The sequence below is a fragment of the Hibiscus syriacus genome, unplaced genomic scaffold (assembly GCF_006381635.1).
Source record: "Hibiscus syriacus cultivar Baekdansim isolate YM2019G1 unplaced genomic scaffold, ASM638163v2 tig00110017_pilon, whole genome shotgun sequence".
In the NCBI taxonomy this organism is placed as follows: Eukaryota; Viridiplantae; Streptophyta; class Magnoliopsida; order Malvales; family Malvaceae; genus Hibiscus; species Hibiscus syriacus.
In genome coordinates, this window is record NW_024062565.1 from 978,424 (window position 1) to 1,005,187 (window position 26,764).

At 34.5% G+C, this 26,764-nt stretch overlaps 2 protein-coding genes and 1 pseudogene across 2 annotated transcripts; 2 read left to right on the top strand and 1 right to left on the bottom strand.

Moving 5' to 3' along the window:
- The first annotated feature begins 871 nt into the window (after window positions 1-871).
- Window positions 872-3,758, top strand: LOC120212965 (patatin-like protein 2). The gene is made up of 6 exons (XM_039211131.1): window positions 872-1,014; window positions 1,117-1,298; window positions 1,385-1,562; window positions 1,821-1,982; window positions 2,065-2,337; window positions 3,525-3,758. Exons 1-6 carry the CDS (start codon window positions 901-903, stop codon window positions 3,756-3,758), a joined length of 1,143 nt encoding a protein of 380 aa, XP_039067062.1. The 5' UTR covers window positions 872-900.
- Window positions 3,759-20,105: 16,347 nt separating this feature from the next.
- Window positions 20,106-23,230, top strand: LOC120212896 (annotated as a pseudogene).
- Window positions 23,231-23,840: 610 nt separating this feature from the next.
- On the bottom strand, window positions 23,841-24,444 carry LOC120212967. Its single transcript, XM_039211132.1, has one exon. The coding sequence runs from the start codon at window positions 24,442-24,444 to the stop codon at window positions 23,929-23,931; it is 516 nt and encodes a 171-aa protein (XP_039067063.1). The 3' UTR covers window positions 23,841-23,928.
- Between the last annotated feature and the right edge of the window lie 2,320 nt (window positions 24,445-26,764).

Sequence of the window (26,764 nt, forward strand, 5' to 3'; positions counted from 1 at the left end):
GGGGACTCTATGAGAAGGAAATGGAGTGTTCCTAATGAGTTTAAAAGGCAAAGTTGCTCCTGTAGGGTAGTGAAAAAATTATTGGCTCATATAGGGCTTCCCTGGATTTATTTTTTGATCTAGTGTGAATGTTATAGAGCCCGTCGGGAGACGCCGTGAACTAATGTGTCTTCAGGAAGACGGAGCGACCATGGTGCATCTTCTGCTTTGTTCCTATGGTAATCTTGGCATTCCAATTTTGTGAAAAATGGGAAAGAATGGGAAAGACACATTATGTTTCCGGCGTCTTCCCTGACACTGTAACGATCACACAATTTCAATAAATAATTACGGCGAAACCACATGCAACCCAATTATTTTTTAACGCCCCATGCAAGCAATTTTGTCGAGTTTAAAATCCATAACGTAAGTGAATATGAGAGAATAAATATGAACAACTTGACCAACCGGTCAAATATGTTTGCTAAATTAAAGAGACATTATTGGGCAGATTTCATAATTGAATTTTGGCTTAAGGGTTTCTTTTACCCTATAATAAACTCAAAATATCATTATCATCTCTATGGTATTTTCGCATCAATTTAGCAATCGAAATTTTAGCAATCGAAATTGTTTAATTGCATCATCTTACTTCCTACACCCTAAACCCTAACTTAAACCTATGATCAATGATTTTTTAAATATTAGACTCAACCCTGTGATAGGTACAAAATTAAAATTTTCAACAATGGCGGGCTTACAGATTCCCTTGAGGTTCAACCATGGATGAAACGTTTTAACCACGTGGTTGAGTTTATACGTGCAAAATTCACTATAAATACAGGGTTCAATCGTCGAATGCTTCACACAATTCACTCGAACACATATTGCAGCTTCAATCTAGGGAATACGAAAAGAAATATGGCTACTCCTTCGGCGGCAAACAGGATGGTGACGGTGTTGAGTGTCGACGGAGGTGGCATGCGAGGCCTTATCCCGGGCACTATTCTCGCTTTCCTCGAACAACAGCTTCAGGTTCTTCGTAAATCTAAAACGTTTCATCCGATTACATGTCTAAATACAAAAGAAAGAAACATAAGCTCATGTCACATGCGGTCGATTTTATGTTGTTACTAGGAACTGGATGGACCGGATGCTAGAATTGCGGATTATTTCGACGTCGTTGCGGGAACAAGCACCGGTGGGCTGATATCCGCCGTTCTTAACGTTCCGGCGGCGGACGGAGACCAACCTTATCCTGCGAGAGAAATCAATACATTCTATTATAACTATGGCCCCCTCATTTTCCCCCCGGATCAGTAAGATCAAAGGGAAACCAATATGTTATATGGCTATAATTTCTTGATGTCATGATCAAATTTTGATTGATTTTAATTTCTTTTAGACGCCCCACATCGATAGAGGACTTTCCACTTAATCGTCCTGTGTACGACGGAGTGGCCCTAAGAGAGGCTGCAAATACATACTTACAAGGCATCACTATGAGCCAAACATTGACCAATGTGGTCATCCCAACATTCGACATGAAGCTGCTTCAACCAGTCATCTTCTCAACCAACGATGTATGTATGGAAGGACGGACGTAGAATTTTATGTTAGAGGAATGAACTTGAACTTATAAAATTTCAGAGGACGAAAACAGATTTTCAATATAAAATGCATAAAAAAATATAAAATATATAATAATTTTAAATTTTCAGGGAGGACGACTGTCTCGCTCGCCTCCCTCGATCCATTTCTGTATATATGGATCAATTTCAAAAAATCAGAATATTGAAAAATTTTATATTTAATGACACGTTGGATCGTTCGAATCACAGGCAAAGTCGGATGTCTCGAGCAACGCTTTGTTAGCCGATGTAAGCGTCAGCACCGCCTCCGCCCCTATTTACTTGCCGGCACAAAAGTTTACAACTCAAGATACCGGCAACCGACTCCGCGAATTCAATCTCGTCGATGGCGGAGTCGCAGCTGTTAATCCGGTCCGTCCGTAGGTTTATGACATATATTTTTTCATGTTGGTCACATAATTGTTTACCTTTATATAATATATCGGATTTGCAGACATTGGTAGCTATGGACAGCGTCCCCAAGCAAGGGGAAGCGTTGGATTACAGCAAGCTCCTAGTGCTGTCACTGGGGTGTGGTGAAGCCAAGTTTGAACCTAAATATGATGCAGACCTTGTCAACAAATGGGGCTTGATCAATTGGATGTTTTACCAGAACGGTTCTCCGTTGCTTCAATCACTGACTACGGCAAGCTTCGACATGGTCGATTTTCATATCGCTGCTCGGTTCAAATCGTTCGGCTCCGATAAAAATTACCTCCGGATTCAGGTACCAAGATAAGCATTTCAAGTTTTTCTTAGATAATTCGGATTAGATGTCCGAGAAGAAAAATAGGAATACGGATCATTTAAATTCTAATTTAGAATTATAAATATGATAAAAATTAGATCTTTATAGTCTATACAACTTCTAGGCCAATAAATGAGTAACTAGCTAAGCCTCTAGTCCATGAAAATTAAGATGTTTAATTGTTTATTGTGGGTGAATTTACACGTTTTTAGAATCGTTAGATGAATAAAAATAAAATGTTGTGATTATTTCTTTTGTTTTTTCAGTTAATATATTCTCATTTTTCTATTGTTAATCTCGGTTATTTATTTTTACTCATCAAATGATCCTAAATTCATGGAAAACTAAAAGATTTTATGGTAAAGTACAAAAATAGTCTCTCGACTATATGACGTTGCTTTGTTGAGTCTTCAAACTATTAAAAGTTACAAAATGATCAATAACATATGATTTTGCTTTGTTGAGTCTCACAGCTATTAAAAATTACAAAATGATTCTCTGACTATATGGTGTTGCTTTGTTGTGTCACCGACTATTAAAAGTTATAAAATGATCACACAATTATTCATATGTTCCAAACTTATCATTTTCCGTTAAAAATTGGCGGTTGTCTGAGCTATATGTAAACCATGTTGACTGAGATATGATAAATTATGATCCTAGTTTTAGTTGTATATTTTAACGACCCTATGTTTATATTATACTATCGAGCCAGAGCTTAAAAGCAAAGACGGTGCCAGTAGACATTATTAAACTATGATTCTATTGTATCTCAGTCAACAGATTAACGTCTAGTTCAGACGACCGTCAGTTTTTTAACAAAAAAATAACGAGTTTGAAAGATATGAATAGTTAAGTGATCATTTTGTAACTTTTAATACTTGGGGACTCAACAAAGCAATATCCTATAATCGGGGTCTATTTATAACTTTTAATAATCGGAGCTTAACAAAACAACATTCTATAGTCGAGTTATCATTTGTATACGCTACCCAAAATATCAGAGTGTAAGCGAATCGTGCCCCGTACATATATAACATAAGAAAAAAATGTTTTAGGTAGATTTAGATATTCATATCAGATGCGAACCATAATTCTAGTGATCTAAATTTTCAGATATCCAAAAATACAAACTCGTAGGCCTAATATATTTGTTGGGTAAACAGGAAACGAATTTGACTGGAGATGCGTTGCATTTTGATCTTGCAACAAAGGAGAATATGGACAACCTTGTTCAAATTGGACAAAACCTGTTAAACAAACCGCTGTCGAGGGTCAATCTGGAGACCAGAAGGTTTGAAAAAGTTGAAGAAGAAGGACTCATCGTCACCAATAGAGATGCTCTTGTCCAGTTTGCTAGGATGCTCTCCCTAAACAGGAAGCTCAGGGTTGCTCCTTAAATTACTTCTAAATTCGGGTAAATTACATCGGATCGAACTTTATGTATTGTATCGTTTATACCACCGAAGTTTCAATTTTACCAATTATAGTATTGAATTTTGACTTTCGTCACAAGTAAGCCATTGGGTAATAAATCGTTAACGGCCAGATCAAAATGACGTCGTTTTGATGAGCTATCTACTTCGACAGCCGTCAGCCACGTCATTATGCCGTTAACGATTTAACGGTTCAGTGGTACGATTGAAACGAAAATAAAAATTTAGTGTTATAATTGAAAAAAATTGAAAGTTCAATAGTATAAACGGCACAATACCTAAAGTTCGATGATGTCTGATGTAGTTTATCCTTTAAATTTTCAGTGTAATAATGCTTTCTTCGCATAAGGCCATTTTCCTTTTTTCTTAATAATGTTGTGTGTCGGAATAATTATGAAGATCAGTTTTGATCTTTCTAATAACTGTTGTTTATGCAATTATGTAATGAAAGGTGTTTTATCTTTGATTTGCATATATTTTGAGGGGTTTTTTTAAATATTTCTCCAACCAATAACTTATATAGTTATATTTCCGGTCAATTATAATTTAAGGGTAAACTATACAAATAGTCTCTTTTATTTTTGGTCTGACAGAATAAGGTTACCGATTTAAAAATTAAGTACGTTTGATCTTTTACTTTACCAGTTCGTTCGGTTTAAATCTTTCGGTCGTAGCTTTCGTTAACCTATTAACGAAAGTCTGGGTTGATAATTAAAAAAAAAATCATAAAACCTACGGTAAAACCTAGAGTGGAGAAGAAGACAAGTGGATTTAAAAAATAATAATTGTCATGTAACACTTCCGTTAAGGGATTGAGGAGAGTTAATGGCTGAGGGACTTAAATCGATCGGACTGATAACGTAAGAGACCAAACACATTTAATTTTTTAATAAGTGATCAAAGTCGATCAAACCAAAAATAAATTGACTATTCGTATAGTTTACTCTGATGTCTATTATATTGATTACGTGATATGATAATAAAAAAGTATTATTTTAGTCGATATTTCCATTGAGAAAAAATGATCTGATTTCTTTTAAAAAATTTGGTGATCGAAATTAATTAAAAAATAAGATTCAAATTTGTTGAAAATATATAAATATATAAATATATAAATATTAAAGATTAAATTTATCTTTATGCTTTGTTTTAAAAAAATGCACTTGATTGACTAATTACAGCCAAAAGAATCAATTGTGATGCAGAAAAAATGCAAACGTGCAACCTCGTCCCCAACTTTCAATCTAAAAGCCAAATGGATACCGACAATTAGTTGATCTAGTGAGATAAGATACTAAATTCTTTAAGCAGCGTCAGATGTTCGAATCATGACGATTGTGTATGGAATAAATTGAGTAGGGAAAGTTGTCCCCATAATGAACCTTTACAAAACTCGATCTGGATTAATTAATTAATAGATTAGGTGAGAATTGGGCCCATTTGGGCCTAGGAAAAAGGAATTTTTGTAAGGAAGTTAAATGTGGAGAGATCAATTAGGTAAATAACCCATTGGAAGAAAATGAGATTGTTTTCCTTTGGGGGGATTAAAATACCCGTTAAAAATTTAACGCTAAGTTTTGAAATTAGGTACTAAACCAAAACAAAACTGATATTTTGAGTACTAAACAAGTTAAGTTTTTAATGACGGAGTACTAAAATGAAATGAAACTAAACGTTAGGTATCATTTTGAAAAATTTAAAAGTTTAAGTACTAAAAAAGACTAAAACTGATAGTTTAAGGACTAAATACATAGTTTTCTCAAATATTTAATGAATTTATCAGATGTAAAGAATTATATCTTTATATGTGTCCACATTCATTTCCCTTCAAATTTTGGCTTTGCCTAATATAACCGAACTTAATTGTTTTTTATTATTTTATAAATTTCGGTGAATACAAGATAGTATACGTTTGAAGATTCGAATATTTGACAATTAACGTTCATACTTTTATATACACGATGTTCGATCTTGAGACCTCAAGGGAGAACAACGTGTCCTTTAACCACTAAGTTCACTTGATTAATGTTCTTAATTATTTAATTAATTTTTAATAACCTATAATGATTATAATGTAATATCTATTTTAAAAAAATTTAACCAATTGACGACACATATGACCTGTAGGTACAACTGCTCGAACGCAAGGCAGAAGAATGATATAAATCGAAAAGAATGTTAAGTTCAGATTAACAATAAGAGAAAATAATCTCATTGACCAAAAATGCCTTATAATATACGATTTTAACCAACTTTTTTTGGATTTGCCAAAATGACCAACTAAATCGCAATGCGATCGATAATTCGCAACGCGATCTCCGGTATCGCAAATCAGTTTCCAAATTCGTTGCGATAGTCCAAAATCGCAACGACTGGTGGTATTGTATTTGCTTCTTAAGAATTTTCTCTAAAAAGATAGTATTCGCGCGGACGTGTCGAAGACACGTACGACCACAACCATGACACGAGACGGGACGGCGGCGGCGCTCGAGAGTCCCCCTTGTTCTCTATCACTCAACAAGGAGTGGGAAAGTCAAGCCTTAAATACCATTCCCAATAGTATTTCCAATACTATGTGGGATTGAGCATTACCAACACTTGTTCTCAATACTATGTGGGATTGAGCCTTATATAGTGATATTATTTTTTGAATGTTTTGCTTAAAATTGAAATAATCGCAATTGATTGTAGATTGACTTTTAATTATGACATATTTAATCGTATAATACTAATGCAATTGGTTTCTGATTCAATTGTTTTAAGGTGCATGATTGTTAATTGTTTCCTGAATAATCACATTATATTGAAAACAAGTGTTGGTAATGCTCAATCCTACATAGTATTGGAAATATTATTGAGAATGATATTTAAGGCTTGGCTTTCCCACTTCCTTGTTGAGTGATAGAGAACAAGGGAGACTCTCGCGCGCCGCCGCCGCCGCCGTCTCGTCTCGGGTCGGGAATATAAATCATTGAGTCCTTTGCACGGAAATCATCCTGACGTTTGGGTTCTGTTAACAAACTGCCCAACGACTATTCTTTATATTTTAATTAAATCATTAGATTAATTAACTGTGTTCAGATAATCATTTTGGTCATTTAATTTTTTATGGGTATATTACAAATTTCATCACTAAATTTTACTCTCTCCCCTATTTTGCTCACTTAACTTTAAAAATTTTCAATTTCCTCATTAAACTTAATACATTGCGTTTTTTGTCACTCTGATGTTAAATAGTTAATAGTGTTAAAACGAGACCCTTTAAAAAACCAAAATTTTCACCAAAAAGATTTCGTTTTGTATTTATATAAAATCTCATTTTTAACACCGTTAGTGAGAAAACTAGGGGTATTCACTATTCGGTTTTAACTAAATTAACCGACCAAACCGAATTTGTTCGATCGGAGAACAATTACTTTTTTCCAATATTCGGTTAACGGTTAATTCAGTTCGAAATTAGTTAATTAACTAAATTGACCAAAATATTAAATATTATATATTATATATATTAAATCAATATTTTAAGTTCAAACCCATTAAGAATTAAGATACAATTATTTTTTAACCACACTAAATTCATTAAATTATAAATACCTAATTAAATTTTAACCCAAATAAAAAAATATCTCTATTATAATGAAATTAATTTAATTAAAAATTATTAAAAAATTGGTTAATCGACCGAAATAATCGAACTTTGTTCAATTCGGTTAATATTTTCAAAAAAAAAGTTTGGTTCAGTTAATGGTTAAAAAAAGTTTGGTTAATTTGATTCAGTCGATGGCCGAATTAACCGTTTGAACACCCCTAGAGAAAACAACTAAGTGACAAAAAATGAACCTAATGTATAAAGTTCATTGAGAAAATTTAAAAGATTTAAAGTACAAATGAATAAAATAAGAGAGAGTAAATTTAGTTATCAAATTTATAATTTACTTTTTTTTAAATTACAAAATGTCTATTAAATTTATTGAACTGATTAATGAATCCAATGATCATTTAAAAAATCAATTTTAATAATCAAAATGTTAATTTCAGCATAATTCAATAACCTAGAATATACTTTATCATTTTATTATAATATTTGTTATTTTATAATTTTTAATAATTGGAGTTTTATTATACATTTAGTAAAGGAAATCAAATGCAATTAATTTCACTTATATAGTTTAACATAGCAAATATTTAAATATGAATTTTAGATAATTATCATATTTAGAAGAAAAAAATCCAATTAAAATAACTATTTATTTTTAATAAAATATTATATTATATATTCATGATAAAATAGCAGTTAGTTTAATAAAATTATTATTGTTAATTTTTTTGAATATGTATTATATTGTAATCACCCTAGATTAATAAAGAGAAATATAATCATTGTTATTAATTAAGAATTCATGATATTTAAGAGTAAACTATTATTTATTAATTAAATCTTAATTTAACTAATATTTGCTTAATATAAATTTAAACATGTTTAAATATAATTATATTTGATTTAAGAGTTAGAATATTTATAAAATAATTTAGATATTATATAAAAAATATTTGAAATATCATAAAATTATTCATTTTATTTTTCACCTACATGTATGTGTATGACATTAACATTTCTCCTCTTTTGTTGAGGGTTCACATGACAACATAGATAAAAGAGAAAGCATTGGGTTTTGGGCGTGTTTGGCTATTGAAATTATTGGATTTTAGGTTTATTTTGTTTTAGAAACTAAATCGGTTCACACACGAAATAAATTAGTTCAGTGATTAAAAGAATAATTATTATTCTGAGAGGTTTTAAGTTTGAGTGTCAACGATTATAATAAAAATAATTAAACATTCATTAACAAATAATTAAAATATATAAAATAATTATTAATATATAATTATTTTTATTATATTTATCTAATAAAACACGGACTTGTTTATTTTGAAAAACATGTCACATTGTCTCTTATACTTCTTTCTTTTTCGCTTTCGTCACTGTCTTGAGATTCTAACTCTAAGGCTTAGTTTGTTTTCACTGTGCAACATCTTCAAACCTCTTATGTCTGCGTCGTGCAGACATTAGGCTTCGCAGACCGTTTGACTTTTAGAAGACAGAAGCTCTTCAAACGTCTGCGCGAGCTCTTCTTGGTGCAGACATGGTTTTATGTCTTCAAAGGTATGCGGGAAAATTAAAATTATTTAAATCTATTTTAAAATTTATTTTAAAATATAGATTAATTTATTTTAAAATATAGATTGATTTATTTTAAAATATGGAAAAATTTATTTTAAAATATGGATTGATTTATTTTAAAATATGGATTGATTTATTTTAAAATATGGATTGATTTATTTTAAAATATGGATTGATTTATTTTAAAATATAGATTGATTTATTTTAAAATATGTATTGATTTATTTTAAAATATGGATTGATTTATTTTAAAATATGGATTGATTTATTTTAAAATATGAAAAATTTTATTTTAAAATATGGATTGATTTATTTTAAAATATGGATTGATTTATTTTAAAATATGGATTGATTTATTTTAAAATATGAATTGATTTATTTTAAAAAATTTATTATTGTAGTTGTATGGATTATTTAAATTTCAGTATTAAATAATTAAAATTATTTAAATTTCAGTATTGTAAAACTCTTTTAAGTTTAAAAAATCAGTTTATTTTATATTTCAGCTTATTTTAGCAGTCTGCAGACGTTAAAAAATAAGCAGTCTTCTTCTTGAAAACTGCAGACATTTGGTCTACCTCTTCTGCTGCAGATGTCTGCATATGTGGTCCGCAGACTGCGGACATTTTACCTCTTCAAAATAAACACCACCTAAATGAATAAGGATAAAAATATAAAATGAAATAGATGATGAGCTGGATTCTATCTTTCATTAAATATTTACTAAAAATTCATACACCTACCTCGATATCATAAATTTAGATATGACATATAAAATAGGCTTAAAATAAAATAAGTATTTAAATTATTTTTTTATAGATACTACAATTATTTTTTAGTCAAATTAAGTATTTAAACTATTATATTTAATTGTTTTAAGTCTTAATATTTTTAATTAAAAAATATTTTTGACAAATAAAATATTGACATAACATATAAAATTAAGTACTTATTTTGACAAAAAAGTAATATAATTTAAAGACTTATTTTGACCAAAAACTAATTTAAGGTACTTAAATTGATTACATATCATGGGTTTAAGTACCTAGTTTGACAAAACACAGTTTAGGTACTTTAAAACAAAAACATAGTTTAAATACTTTTTTAATTTAAGCCTATAAAGTATTACAAATAATTAATAAAACATTAAATATTATAAATAAAAATTAAAAAAATTAATTTTAATATTATAAATGAAAAATTATATTTAATTTATAATATTTAATTTAAATTAATCAATCAATAAATTGTGAGAGTTATAATATAATGGTTTTTTTCATATACTTTGAGTACTATGATTGCAAGAATAGTATATGTTATAACAATTTTCATACTATTGGACATAACCCCAAGAGCATAATGTCACGAAATTGGGCCTTTTCCCCACACTTTGGGCTATGTTGGGCCACATTTGGTCTTGGAGGTTGATAGAATAGTGTAGATTATTCTAGAACACTCAAGACTTGTACATATTCTAGAAGCATTCTAGAGTCTTCCATGTTAGGTAGGAAATAATGGAGAATTCTAGAGAATATCTCCCTACCGTAGGATCAAATCAATCTCCACCGTCCATTGAGGAGGTGGGATGCTATAAATAGGTGTAGAATCCTCATTTGTAAATCATCCAAGAGTTGTAAGCATTCAAGCATTCAACAAGCTTTCTCTCTAAGTTCTTTCCTCCCTTCTTTGTTTCCTTGCCAATCCTTTCTCTAGCACGAGTTCGAGTGAGGCTGACTTAGCTATCGCGAGGGGCGAAAAGGAGCTAAGGCCGCACGAGGCTTATTGAGCGATTAAGTCCGTGACAGTTGGTATCAGAGCCAGTAAAGGCGTCAATATCGTGCACGTGTATTGTAGGAATGGCCGGAAATTCGAACGAGTCGTCTGTTGCTGAGGAACGTGGAAGAGAAGCTGCACCCAACAACAGAATAAGAAGAGGGACCAAAGTAAGGCCCGCGAAAGCGCTTCCATAGAACCGATGGTGGCAGAGTTTGGCGAGAAGCTGGAGAGGGTCCAGCACGACTTCAAGACGTTGGAGGACCATGTCTTGGAGCAAGTTGACACACTTAAAGGAAATGCCGAAGAGACCAACAACGAGGTCGAAGCTCGGTTCATACAACTAGAGGATATGATCCAAGCCGTCCGTGAAAGCATCGAGGGGATGCGGGAGGACTTGACGCTCTGCAAGAGAGCCGCCGTTAGCGGGAGCGCTAACCATGTCTCCACCCCGAGGGTCGAGTGCCCCAAGCCGCAAGGGTTCAACGGGGCAAGAGACGCCAAGGAAGTCGAAAACTACCTATGGCGGATGGAGCATACTTCGAGGGAATCGGCCTTAACGACGAGGCCGCCAAGGTAAAGACCGCTGCCTTATATCTTTCCGATACTGCTATGTTATGGTGGCGTAGGAAACATGCCGACATTGAGCGAGGAGCTTGTCGGGTAGATACGTGGGATGAGTTCAAGAAAGAACTCAAGAAGCACTTCTATCCCGAGAATGTGGTCTACGAGGCTCGCAAGAAATTACGGGAGTTGAAGCAACGGGGTATCATGCGGACTATGTGAAAGAATTCACAACTCTTATGCTTCAAATTCCCAATATGTCCGAAGAAGATCTCTTGTTCTACTTCATTGACGGACTACAAGGATGGGCCAAGCAAGAGATGCACCGTCGGGACATTAAAACGGTTGATGAGGCCATTGCCATCGCCGAGTCACTCGTCGACTTCCAACCCTACTCCCACACCAATGCAACGAAAAATAAAGATAAGTACCCAGCCAAAGGTGGGGAGAACGGCGGGAGAATTACCAAGGCAACCGAGACCGAGATCACCGAAGGCCACAAGCTAAAGAGGGAGATCGTGATCGACGTCCGGGGCGAAGGGACTATGAAGAGAAGAAAAAGGCCTTCGTTCCCAAAGGAGGATGCTTCTTGTGTAAAGGACCGCATCCGATGAGTAGCTGTCCCAAACTTGGTTCATTGTCTGCCATCGTCGATCGTCAAGACACAGAGTCTCAAGCCGAGATGGGGTCACTCCAAGTTCTGAACGCCTTGAAGGCCAAGCCATTGACACCAACATCAAGTAATGGACTCATTTATGTGGAAGCGGTGATCAACGAGAAGCCGGCAAGAGCCATGGTGGACACGGGAGCTACCCACAATTTCGTGTCTAAAGACGAAGCCAACCGTTTGGGCCTAAAGTACACTGGGAGCACAGGATGGCTCAAGACGGTAAACACACAAGCTGTACCACTCCATGGCGTGGCACGAGGGGTCGAGCTACGCTTAGGCACTTGGAAGGGCCAAGTGAACTTTTCTGTCATTCCCATGGATGACTTTAAGGTCGTTTTGGGGTTAGACTTTCTCCGACAGGTAACCGCTATCCCTATGCCTTCCTTTAGTTCTGTTTGCATCTTGGAGAAAGGGTCTCCTTGCATGATCCCCACGATCGAGGTACCAAAAGAGCAAGGTCGAGATGCCACACAACTCTCGGCCATACAACTTGGTAAAGGCATCAAGAAAGGGGACATTACTTACTTGGCCATACTAAAGGAAGATGACGAGATCGAGAAACAGATGACCTACCATTGATCATCCGTGAAGTCTTAGAGGAGAACAAGGACGTGATGCCGCCCGAGTTACCAAATAAACTTCCACCGAGGCGTGAGGTGGATCACAAGATAGAGTTGGAATCCGGTGCTAAGCCGCCTGCCCTGGCACCCTACCGAATGGCCCCACCCGAACTTGAGGAACTTCGAAGGCAACTCAAGGAGCTAGTCGATATGGGAATGATTCGACCTTCGAAGGCACCGTATGGCGCACCGGTACTCTTCCAAAAGAAGCACGATGGGTCATTACGCATGTGCGTCGATTACCGGGCACTTACAAGGTAACCATTAAAAATCGCTACCCGATCCCTTTGATTGCCGATTTATTTGACAGACTTGGAGGAGCCAAGGTGTACACGAAGATGGACTTGCAAAAAGGCTACTACCAAGTTCGAATAGCAGAAGGCGACGAGCCAAAGACTGCATGCATCACCCGATACGGATCGTACGAGTGGTTGGTCATGCCCTTTGGTCTAACCAATGCACCGGCAACGTTTTGCACGCTCATGAACAAGCTCTTCCAACCGTACTTGGACCAGTTCATGGTGGTGTACTTGGACGATATCGTGGTATACAGTAACTCCATCGGCGAACATGTAGACCACTTGAGGATTGTGTTCAAGATACTTCGAGAAAACGAGTTGTACGTCAAGAAGGAAAAGTGCACGTTTGCCACCGAGGAAGTACACTTCCTTGGACATGTAATCGGCCACGGGAAGCTATTAATGGACAAGAACAAAATCAAGGCCATAACCGAGTGGGAGCCGCCGACCAAGGTAAGTGAGATGAGGTCCTTCCTTGGTCTAGTAAATTATTATCGCCGGTTTATACAGGGCTACTCAGCGCGAGCATCACCATTAACGGACCTACTCAAGAAGGGGAAGGCATGGGAGTGGTCCGAACAATGTCAAAAGGCCTTTGAGAACCTGAAGGCAGCAGTTAGCCAAGAACCTGTCTTGGCCTTACCCGACTTTACCATGCCGTTCGAGGTGCATACCGATGCATCCGACTTTGCTATCGGGGGAGTATTAATGCAAGAGGGGCATCCGATAGCATTTGAGAGCCGTAAGCTGAATGACACCGAGAGGCGGTACACGGTGCAAGAGAAGGATGACAGCCATCATCCATTGCTTGCGGGTATGGAGACATTACTTACTCGGCGCGCACTTCACCATCAAGACCGACAACGTGGCGACGAGTTACTTCAGACCCAGAAGAAGCTATCACCAAAACAAGCTAGGTGGCAAGACTTCCTAGCCGAGTTCGACTACACGTTGGAATATAAGCCGGGCAAAGCCAACGTTGTAGCCGATGCCTTAAGTCGAAAGGCGGAGCTCGCCGCGATCTCTCTAGCCAAGGGAACCGTGTTGGAACGCATCAAGGAGGGCCTTGAGCAAGATCCAATGCAAGAGAATTAGTAAAGCTGGCTAGCGATGGCAAAACCCAACGGTTTTGGGTAGAGGACGGTCTACTCTACACCAAGGGACGACGAATCTATGTTCCAAAGTGGGACAACTTAAGGCGAGATCTTGTCAAGAGTGTCACGACACCAAGTGGGCTGGTCATCCGGGTCAAAAGCGCACTATGGCATTGCTAGAGACGGCATACTATTGGCCCCATATGAAGGATAGCGTGGAGCTTTACGTGAAGACTTGTCTTGTGTGCCAACAAGACAAAGTGGAGAACCGACAGCCGACGGGATTACTGGAACCTTTACCAGTTCCCCAAGACCTTGGGATGCGATCACCTTGGATTTCATTAGTGCATTACCCAAGTCCGAGGGATACGGTTCGATCATGGTCGTCGTGGACCGATTTTCTAAGTATGGGACTTTCATACCATGCCCCAAGGATTGCACTGCGGAGGAGGCCGCGCGAGCATTCTTCAAGAATGTCGTGAAGCATTGGGGCCTACCAAGGAGCATCATCAGTGATCGAGACCCTCGATTTACCGGACGCCTTTGGACGGAATTGTTCAAGCTCCTTGGCACCGAGTTAAATTTCTCCACAAGCTTTCACCCTCAAACTGATGGGCAGACCGAACGGGTGAACTCCTTGTTGGAGTGTTATTTGCGGCACTTTGTGAGTGCTAACCAGCGAGATTGGGCTAAATTGCTAGACGTCGCCCAATTCTCTATAACTTGCATCGAAGTGAAGCCACAGGCCGGAGTCCGTTCGAGCTTGCGACCGGACAACAACCGCTCACGCCGCACACATTGACAATGCCACTTGACGAGGGTAAGAGTCCCGGGGCGCCAAGATGGCTAAGTCATGGGAGGAAACGCCGACATCGCCCGCGCATGTCTGGAGAAAGCACGAAAGAAGATGAAGAAATGGGCGGACGAGAAAAGGCGACATCGAGAGTTCTCCGTTGGAGACCTAGTCTTTGTGAAGCTTTTGCCACAACAATTCAAAGCCCTTCGAAGCGTCACAAAGGACTAATACGGAGATACGAGGGACCATTCCAAGTACTTGCCAAGGTGGGAAAAGTGTCTTATCGCTTAGACTTGCCAAGTACACTAAGATTCATCGGTCTTCCATGTAAGTATGCTCAAGCCATATCATGCCGACAAGGAAGACCCAAGCCGAGGGTATTCGCATCGAGCACCTCCCGTAGTAACCAAGTCTTATGACAAAGAGGTGGAAATGGTGCTCACAAGCAGGACGGTCCGCAGAGAGGAGTCCCACCGCGTACCGAGTATTTAATCAAGTGGAAAGGACTACCAGAGTCTGAGGCAACATGGGAGCTAGCTGAAGACTTGTGGCAGTTCGAAGAACATCTCAAAGCGTACGAGGCGACGAGGACGACGCCATAATAGGTGGGGGAGAATGTCACGAAATTGGGCCTTTTCCCCACACTTTGGGCTATGTTGGGCCACATTTGGTCTTGGAGGTTGATAGAATAGTGTAGATTATTCTAGAACACTCAAGACTTGTACATATTCTAGAAGCATTCTAGAGTCTTCCATGTTAGGTAGGAAATAATGGAGAATTCTAGAGAATATCTCCCCGTAGGATCAAATCAATCTCCCCGTCCATTGAGGAGGTGGGATGCTATAAATAGGTGTAGAATCCTCATTTGTAAATCATCCAAGAGTTGTAAGCATTCAAGCATTCAACAAGCTTTCTCTCTAAGTTCTTTCCTCCCTTCTTTGTTTCCTTGCCAATCCTTTCTCTAGCACGAGTTCGAGTGAGGCTGACTTAGCTATCGCGAGGGGCGAAAAGGAGCTAAGGCCGCACGAGGCTTATTGAGCGATTAAGTCCGTGACAGTAAGCTGCATATAAAATATCCCAATATGTTTATGTGGTTTACCATAGTAATAATAATTGTGATTCAATATTGGGTAAATTACATGTTTAGCATTAAATTTATTAGTTTTGGTCTATTTTAGTATTAAACTTGTATTTTTTTTCAAAATCATACTTAACATTTAGTTTTTGTTTCACTTTAGTACACTGCCGTTAAAAACTTAATGGCACTGGATTTTTATGGATAATTACGTCATTAATCTCTCAATATCTTCTCACTCTTGTTTGATACTAAATTTAAAAAATTTCAATTTAACAACTCAATTTTCAAATTGCTCCTATTTCAATCACTCTAATTTATTTCTATTAATGATTTTTTTGACATGATGTTTTTATTTTTTATAATATAATTAAAATAAAAAAATAAATTTTAAATTTAGAGTAATTAAATTAGGAGTAATTTGAAAGTTAAGTAATTAAATTAAAAAAATTAAACTTTAGTGATCAAAATAAGAGTGAGAAGATAGTTGAGTAATGAATGATGCAATTTATCCATAAAAGGTGTCACATGCAAATCATCCGTTAAGTTTTTAACGATGAGATACTAAACAAAATAAAAACTAAACATTAGATATAATTTTTTAAAATGAAAGTTTTAAGTACTAAAACGGATAAAAAACCAATTTATTAATTATTAAATATCTTGAGTTATTCTAATATTATTTTATAACTAAAAGTTTATTTAAAAATTTAAAGTTGTATCCTTGAATAAGTCTGCAAAACATTATTTTATTAATTTATATATATATATATATATATATATATATAGGCAAGTGCTTTTTGTTGGGCTTAAGTTGGACCTAATCCAACAAAGCCTTGGAATTTGGGCTCGGCCCAATTTACTTAGTCATCTGCCCACAAAATTTCCCAATTTATATTGTACCATTTCTTATTACCCTTACATCATAACTTATTTTCCACTTGTCTTTGTACAGCTTTCTCGGTTAAACTCATTCATTGATTTCGGTGGTTAAATATAATATTATTCTTTTTTAAGGTTTTGGATTCGAGTTGTTAAGTTTGCAGAGTGTATATACGTTATCAATGATTAAAAGATATTATAAAAAGTACGAGCGAGCAAAACTTGATTTGAATCGAAAATTCAAATTATTTTTTCAATTTCGAGTTATTCAAGTCAACTCGAATTATCGATTTGGTTTCAAAGTTTGAGTCGAGTTGAAATTTGAAAATTTCGAGTTACTTAAAAAATTCAAATTTTGATAAAGTATTTTGACAGTTTTATAGTTTAGTCCATGATTTCATTATTCCTTCAATTCCCCCTTCATTTTAAGTTCATTTTTATCAAATTTGAACCACATGTTTCTAAATAATTATAGAATACATATATTCTTTCAATTCCTCTTTTTGATAACAAGTTTTTTATTTTTCAATTCCTCAATTTTTCATAATTTCTTTTTTTATTCAATTCATTATATATTTTAAGTCCGTTTTTACAAAATTTGAATCGCGTGCTCATATACCACTATATAATACCTATGTAACTTCAATTATTTTTTTTACTAAAAATGTACTCTTTTTTTATCTAGTCTCTTAACTTTGCATTGTACTTAATTTGATCTTGTGACTGCAATTATTTACAAATTCTTTCTTCCTATCAATTCATTGATTTTTTTATATTCTCATCAATATTTTACCTTCAAAATATTTTCTTTAATATATAATATTATGAATATATTTTATAATTTTAGATTATATTTGATATGTTAAATTACATTATAATGTGACAAGAATGTGAGATATATATATATATATCTTATATGGTTAGAGAAAGTCAAAAAATTAGAACCAATCCTTACCATAAAACTATAAATAATTATAGTAAAATTAGTATAGAAACTCAAATAACACGGCTCAAATAATTCAACTCGAAAAATTTCAAGTTTAAGTTGTAAAATACGACTCGTCAACTATAATAACTCAAAATTTGTTTGACTTAACTCGGTCAAATGCTCACCCCTAATTAATATATATTATCTTATAATCACTTAGACTATTCAAAAAAGGCAAAAAGGCATTATAGGCCCCTGAACTTAAAAAAAAACCTAATGTGACTCCTATAGTTTCGTTTGAATCAATGTGACCCTCTAACTCAAAAATAGAATTCAATGTAGTCCTTTGACCAATGTTTTCCATCGTTGACCAACGTTTCCGTTAATTTGTGCTGACATGACATGTCAAGCAGCCCAACATCATATTTTTAGTGGTCAATTTGGTCCTCCAACTCACAAAATAGCTCCATGTGACCCTTTGACTCTTTTTAATGTTGTTATAAATGGGAAAATTACACCATTCATCACTCAATATCTTCCTTCTCCCATTTTAATAACTAAACTTTAAAAGCTTTCAATTTTAATCCCTTAAATTGCTCCTATTTTAATCATAATAACTTATTTTATTAATATTTATGTATGATGTGGCATTCATTATTCGTATTTTATTAATATATTATTAAAATTAAATTAATTAAATTAAAATTTTAAAATTATATTTAAATAAAAAAATATTCCCAAAATTATAATTAAATTTAAATTTTAAAATTATAAACTCTCGGAAAAGACTAACTTTCTCTTCTCCGTTGCTGATGACCGGTGGTTGACGCGACATAGTCTAACCATGAATTGGGTTTTCCAAAAAATGATGAAGAACAATATGAAAATTCATAGAAAATTTTAAACCCCATTTGATTCAAATTTTTTATGGTAATTAATTTAATCACAAATTTGAAATTTTTATTTAATAATATTATTTAATCATATATTAATAAAATAAGAATAATGAATGCCACAACATACATAAATATTAATAAAACAAGTCATGATGATTAAAATATGAGCAATTTGAGGGATTAAAATTAAAAACTTTTAAAGTTTAGTGATTAAAATGGAAGAAAGAAGATAGTCGAGTGATGAATGGTGAAATTTTTCCATCTATTACAACATTAAACAGAGTCAAAGGGTCACATTAGGTTATTTTGTGAGTTGGAGGGCATGTTTGGTTGCTTGACGTGTCACATTAGCACAAAGTAACAGAGATGTTGATCAACGACGAAGAACATCGGTTAAAGGGCTACATCAAATTCTTTTTTCAAGTTGGAGGGTCACATTGATCCAAAAAAAAGCGGTTGGGGCTACATTAGTTTTTTTTAAAGCTGAGGGGCCTTCGATGTTTTTTTTCCTAAAAAAACATTTGCAATTATTCATGATATTATCATTTTGTCTTATATGTTATTTAATATTATTTTTTGTTAAAGAAGTCACATAATTAACCAGAGGTTTTTATGAAAATAAAAAATATTAACATTCTTTAAAAAGAAAAAGCAATAAAAATGAAAAAAAAATTGAAAAAAAAACAAAATTCAATCTAATTTACTCAAAAAGAGAATGTTATAAATAGGAATGTAAATGAGACTAGACTCATCGCGGCCTACTCATATTGATTTGATTAAAGTTTGATTACTACTCGAATCAAATGAACTTGACTTGAATTTTTAATGATATAAAATGAGCTAGTTGATACTTGAATAAAAAGGCTTGCAAACTATTCAAAAATAATAATATATTAAAATTTTAGATTTTTTAAATTCAATTATCAATAACATTAACATTTATATGTTATTTTTTTAAATATAATACTAAATTTTTATGTTCTCAAGTTTTAAGTTTGAGTTCGAGTCAAACTTCAAGTTTTGATTTCGAGCGGAGCTTAAAAATTTTAAGCTCGTGAACTTTCGAGTATAGTTAAACTTGATAATTTTAAACTTGTAAATTTTTAAATTAAATCAAACTTAATTTTAAAATTTTCAAATCAGATCGAACTCAGTAATTCTCAAACTTTAACCGATTAGTTTACGACCCTAGTTATAAATATAAATTCTCGAATAAGTATAACAAAAGAAGATAAAGTCTCTCATGTCATGTGGTGGAAACATGAAGAGAGCCTTATCCAACCAATCAATCAATCCATCCATTCATCCATCTCCCACACTGCACCTTTCTCTTCCACGTGGCACCATCCCATTGCATAACTTTACCCCATCACTACATAAAGCAAAAAGCATCACAATCCACGTGGCTAAACTCAAGGAGGGGCCCCACCATACCGTGTTAATCAGTGACAAATCTCCACACGTGGCATCATAAGAGTCCATCAAAGACGAAACCATAAGGGAAATCCCATCATCATTATTTTCTTCAAAATTTTGTCTGAAAATGGGGAGAGAATTCGAGTACGTAATAGTTTGCGGCGGAGTAGCAGCTGGATATGCAGCACTTGAATTCACAAAGAGAGGGCTCTCCCATGCCCAACTATGCATTATATCTGAAGAACCAGTGAGTTTTATCCCTGATTTAATCATTTTCTAAAGCTATTTGCCTCTTATCTGTGGTGGGTATTTACCTTTTTTTTTCGAATCGATTCTTAAACGATTCGAAAAATTCTGAATTCAATGATATATATCGAGAAAATTTCAGGATGCCCCATATGAGGCCTACTTTAAGCAAAGGCTTTCTGCTTCCTGAATGTAAGAACTGTCTTCTACCTGTATACGTATATGTTTCACTTAGGTAAAATTTCATTAGTTTTATACGAAAGTATAGTTATCGGATGAATTTAAATGGACGGTTAAGATTAAAATATAAATTTTATCGATATTGACTATTGAATTTAACAGTTTTTTTTATCAATTGACGCCACATATCATGTCATAGAAATGTCACGTGATATTTACATAGATTTATCGATTTTTAATAAAATTTTAGAATATTTATAACATTCTTTAAATTTTTTATAAAAAATCTATAAATTTCGTGTGACAGTAATATTTAAAAAAAATCTTAAGATATAACGATTGAAATTTATCAAAGGACTTAATTGATTCAATTTCTCAATTTCATGGCTTAATTGATTAAATTTCTTACTTGAAGGTTCAATTGGGTGCAAATAAATTTTAATAGCTTGATTGATTTTTTTCACCTTTAAGCCAAAATAAAATTATCTATTTTTATGTGAAACTTAGGAAAAAAACGATAATATTAATACGTAGAGTTTTAATCTCAATAGTCCATTTAAAATCATCTAATGATCGGGTAGAATACACAAATGGTCCCCTACTATAGCATACTACTTTATTAAGTCTCTTCACTATTAAAAGTTACAAAATGACTCTCTAGCTATAGAGTGTTACTTTGTTGAGTCCCTCGACTATTAAAAGTTACAAAATGGTCATCTGACTATTCATTATGTTTCAAACTATTTTTTTCCGTTAAAAAATTTATGGTATTCTAAGTTGAACATTAACATGCTGACTATGATATAATAAAATATAATCACAGAATCTCAAATGACTATCATATCCAGTTCTCATGTTAACGTCCAGCTTAGACAACCGCCAATTTTTAATGGAAAAGGATGAATTTGGAACATAATGAATAGTCAAATGACCATTTTATAACTTTTAATATTTGAAGGACTTAATAAAACAACATTCTATAGTCATATGATCGTTTTATAACTTTTGATAGTCGAAGAACTTAATGAAGTAGCATCCTATAGTCGAGGACCGTTTGTATATAAATTTTGTTCGATGTTTATTTCAGCCTAATATTGTATGGATTTTTGTTAATAAAGTTGTGCGTTCATCCACAGCTCCTGCTCGCCTTCCAACGTTTCATACTTGTGTTGGTGCTAATGAGGAATTGTTAACTCCCCAATGGTACGAGGAACATGGTAAACATTTCCTTACAATCCTACAAAACGAACATATTTGTCTGGAAAAAAAATTATAGATCCAGTCATGATTTTTTGTATAATTTAATGATATAGTTTTCGTACTTTAATTCGATATTATTAATGTTATGTCTTACTCTAAATCATTATTCAGGAATCGAATTAATCCTCGAAACTTGAGTTGTATCCGTCGACGTCGGACACAAAACACTATCAACAGCTTCTGGAGAGACCATACATTACCAGACCCTCATCATCGCCACAGGTGCTCAGGTATTCAAACTGATTAAGCTCTCATCATCTAATCGATTTTAGGTATCGATGTGTATGTGTATGTGCATCTATGTTTGTCGAACGGTAGGTTTTGAAGCTCGAAGAATTCAGAGTGAGCGGATCTGAAGCGGGGAACATATGTTATTTACGAGACTTAGCCGACGCAAACCGCCTCGTCAATGTGATACGATCGTGTACCAGCGGAAGTGCTGTGGTCATTGGCGGCGGGTACCTCGCAATGGAGTGTGCTGCATCTTTGGTGAGCAATAAAATGGATGTGACCATGGTTTTCCCCGAAGCTCATTGCAGTGAGTATCTTCGTTTCTTTACCGAACACGGGTTTTTCGAGAAAATACGAATAACCGGGACTTGCTATGTCGTAGTACCTCGTCTGTTTACGCCGAAGATTGCGACATATTATGAAGATTATTATCAATCTAGAGGAGTTAAGTTCATTAGAGGGACTATTCCATCATCATTTGAATTTGATTCCAATGGAAAGGTTAATCATGTATATATGCATTTTCTTACGGTTGTAATCATTTGCCGTGACTAAAAAAAGTTGCAACTCTTTAGGTAACTGCTGTTAATCTTCGAGACGGTAATCGGATACCTGCGGACATGGTTGTTGTCGGAATCGGGATAGGTCCTAACACGAGCCTGTTCAATGGACAATTCACAATGGAGAAAGGTGGGATCAAAGTGAACGGGAAGTTCCAAACAAGTGACAGTTCGGTCTACGCGGTCGGGGATGTTGCAGTGTTTCCTATCGATCTCTATGGCAGAATCCACAGGCTCGAGCATGTGGATTCGGCTCGGAAATCCGCGAAACATGCCATCGCTGCAATCCTCGAACCGGATAAGACGGGCCAGTTCGAGTACCTGCCGTTGTTCTACTCGAAAGCCTTTGCGTTTTTTTGGCGGTTCTACGGGGACAATGCAGGGGAGGCAGTGCATTTCGGGGATTACTCAGGGACTACCTTCGGGGCTTATTGGATAAATAACGGTCGTCTCGTCGGATCATTCCTTGAAGGGGGAACGGAACAAGAGTTCGAAGCAATAGCTAACGCCACTCGGATTAAACCAGCGGTTGACGATCCGGCCGATGTGGGAAGGCAGGGCTCGAGCTTCGCCTTGAATGTAAGTGAGAAAACGAAACCGCAAACCCCGCGGATCGAAGGCGAAACTTGTAGCCTCGTTCTCGAACCGACGGTCTACGCGTGGCATGCGACGGCGGGTGTCGTTTTGGCTGCATCGGTATCAGCATTTGCTTATTGGTATGGAAGGAGACGTAGAAGGTGGTGATGTGCAAATTTTCTTGGCAATCAAACTAGTATACTTTAATTACTTATTTAAAAAGAAAACAATTTAGGTACCTAAATAAAAAAATTAATTAGCAATTTTCATACAATATATATTATTTTAATCCCAAAATAAAATATTGAAGATTAAAATAATTCAAAAAAATAAAACTTATTATCGTCTTCTTCAAAATATCAATTTAACTTGCACCATTAAATTGTTGTAACATCTTAGTGCTTGAGTTTCATTATTATTTAGGATCTAATTTAATTAATAACATTTAAAAAGTGCATGACTTCCCATGCAAATATTTTTTATGTTTGAGGATCACATTAAATGTAAAAAAGAGTCGAGGGTCACATTAATTTTTTTTGAAAAGTATAGAGACATCATATATCCTTTTATCAAAATTATAAAATTTTAGAGATATAAAATTAGATCGTTAATATAAAATATAAAAAATATATAAATTATTCGAAAGTTTGAAATTTTCATTAGTTACTACTACGGTCTTCAACATCCCTTTTGATCCATATCTGATCATTGTAGACTAATATGAATCGATAAAATCTCATATTAAAATTGATCTTAATTAGGACCCCTAAACCAACCAAAAGGGGAGGGGGGAAATCGAAAATTATGGAAACTTTACAGTCCAAAAACAACAATGTACTTCACAATTTTCCTTTTTCTCGGGAACCAAACAGAGAAAAGAAAATATTCAAGTACCGGTGAAAGAAACCCGGCCAAATCCCAAATGCCCGCCTTCATACAACTCTAACCAAACTTTCTCGGCTTCCACCAATCTCGCACTGAAATTCCCCATTTCTTGCTTCCCTTCTCCATCGTTTTCGAACTTTTCTGCCTCCCCAAACACCGTCGGAATTTCCCTCGTTTTCTCGCATTTCCTCTCCATTTCCACCCTGTTTCTCTTCTTCTTCTTCTTCTTATTCTTTTTCCCGAACCCCAAACACCTCCTCCCGATCTTCCACGGGACTTTAACCAATGCGAGCGTCAAGAGATTCAGCAGAGCGCAGGGGCAGCAGCAGAGTGCCACGCAGTCGGCGATTACTCCGGCGGTGCATGATCGGCAATACTTACCGGAACACTCGATTAAATCCTCCGATTTATCGACGGCCGCCACCTCCGCCACCACCACCTCCTCCTCCTCCTTCTTCCTCCTCGTCGTGGGCTCTACCACTCTTCTTCCTTTACGCGATGATGAATTCTCCACCATTGGATCTCTTCACACCTCGCTTGTTTTCAAAATTCTGCAAAAGTTTCATAAATAATTCAAAAAAATCCCTTTGGTTTTCATCATCTCTCTCGAGAAATCTCACTGATCAAATAGAATATTAGTATTATATAAGCCTCTACGTTGTGGACATGAGATCCTTTCTAAAACGTGATAATATAGCTTTTGGTACATACGTTTAATAACATTTTCATATTAGTCCCCCAATTTTTGTATCATTTTTAGTTCCTTTAATGCTTATAGTGTCACAGTTTCATATCATAAAATATACTAAAAAGGATAAACTGTCAAATTTAGGGACTAATGTAGATAAAAAGGTTCAGAGACCAATATTGGAAAATTACAAAGTGAAGGGAGTGAAAGTTGCTTTATCCCATATTATATATATATATAGGGGAAAATATTGAAGTGAGGAAACTGCGGGTTTTTTATTATTATATTTTATTGCATGCATTTTTTGCTGAAGAAATGACGTGAAGAACACGCGCGGAAATTGTTGGTCGCCAGTGCGTGGGAAATACCAATGGGAGTAGGGATGGACAGATCAAATTGGGTTGAATTTTCGGTAAATCAGATTCGAACTCGAAATTAAATGTCATTCACTTAATCCGAAAATTATATATATTTCATTCGACTCAAACTTGATCCGAACCAAAAAATTATGTCCTTCATCCGATCCAAAATTGTACACCATCAACCCGATCCGAACTTGACTGAGATAAAACCTAAACCCGATCCGGCTCAACCCAAAATATATATTTACAAGAAAGTATTATTTTTATTCAATAAAAATAGGGATTTGATTGAAAAATAATATATAAAGGAGTCTTATTGTAATTATCCTTAAATATATAATGTAAAATTATATATTTTTAGATCAAGACGGGTCGGATATATTTCATCTTAACCCCAAACTTAACCCGACCCAAACATAACCTTTAAACAACTCAACCCAACCTAATCAGAAAAGTTTTAAAAAAAATCTAACCCAAATAATATTATATCGGGTCTAAACCCGTTGGGTTTGTCCCGTGTTCATTCCTAAATGGGAGTCCGAGAGTGGGGAGAGTTTATAGGTTGGGCGCGTGGCAGGTTAGATATTTTGATATTTGTTTTTGTTTTTTTAATTCAATTTTCTGAAATTACCTAAACGGCTAAAACTCCCTATTTTGGTAGGTTGACACGACAACCACGGGGAAGCCCCTAAATTACTAAAATACCCTTTTCATTTCCAAAACGGTTATTATATCACGTAATTTGCTTTTAGAAAAATCAGGTATAATAGGCTAATATTACAAATAAGTCCCTAAAATATATCACAATTTTATTTAAGTACATAAAGATTTTTTTTGTCAAAATAAATACTTAAACTTTTCTATTTGGTTAAAATAGGAATCTAAAGTATTTTTTGATTAAAATAAGTATCTAAAGTATTCAACTTTTTTCATCTAAGTATCTAAAGTATTCTTTAATTAATATCATATGTCAACTTTTTTAGAACTTAGATGAAAATTTTGTATATTTAAGTTACCTATTTTGACAAAAAAATTATATATTTATTTTGACCAATTTTTTAATAAAACTAAATTTGTATTTTTCCCTATTTTTAGATTATATTTTAATAAGTTTCTATTATTTTGAATTTAAATGATTTATTTCTCTCAATATATCTTAACTTCATCCCGGATTATAATGAATTATATTTTCTTTATTAATCTAAGGTAGTTACAAGTAGAGGTGGGTATACGGGCTACCCGCCCGTTTAGCCCGCGGCCTTTGACGGTGCGGGCTTAAACGGAGCGGGCTAAAAAACCCGCATTCATAAACGGTTTTGAATTTTAAGGCCCGCGACCCGTCCATTTAACCCGCGGGCTAAACGGGCTTACCTGCGGCCCGTTTAATAAAATAATTTTAAATGCTTTCAATGCAATAAAAATAATGTTTTAACTTACTACACCTTTAAAAATGATCGAGCAACTTGAAAAGGAAGGTAGCACCGTTAAAATAATAAATAATATTTAAAATTTATTTTAAATAGCCGGAAATGATTATAAAATAATATTTTTTTAATTTTTTAATCATTAATATATATATATGATATAATTACTTTAACTCAAAATAAAAAAACAATATTCACTTATATCACCAAATTGAAAAACAAATAAAACAATAATCACATTATACTTTTATAAAACACGATTATTCAAGGCTATAATATGAAGACACAGAAGTGTCTGAAAGTAGAAATTCAAACATAAAAATTCAACAAAGTCAAACATTATACAAATCTAACAAGAAAGTT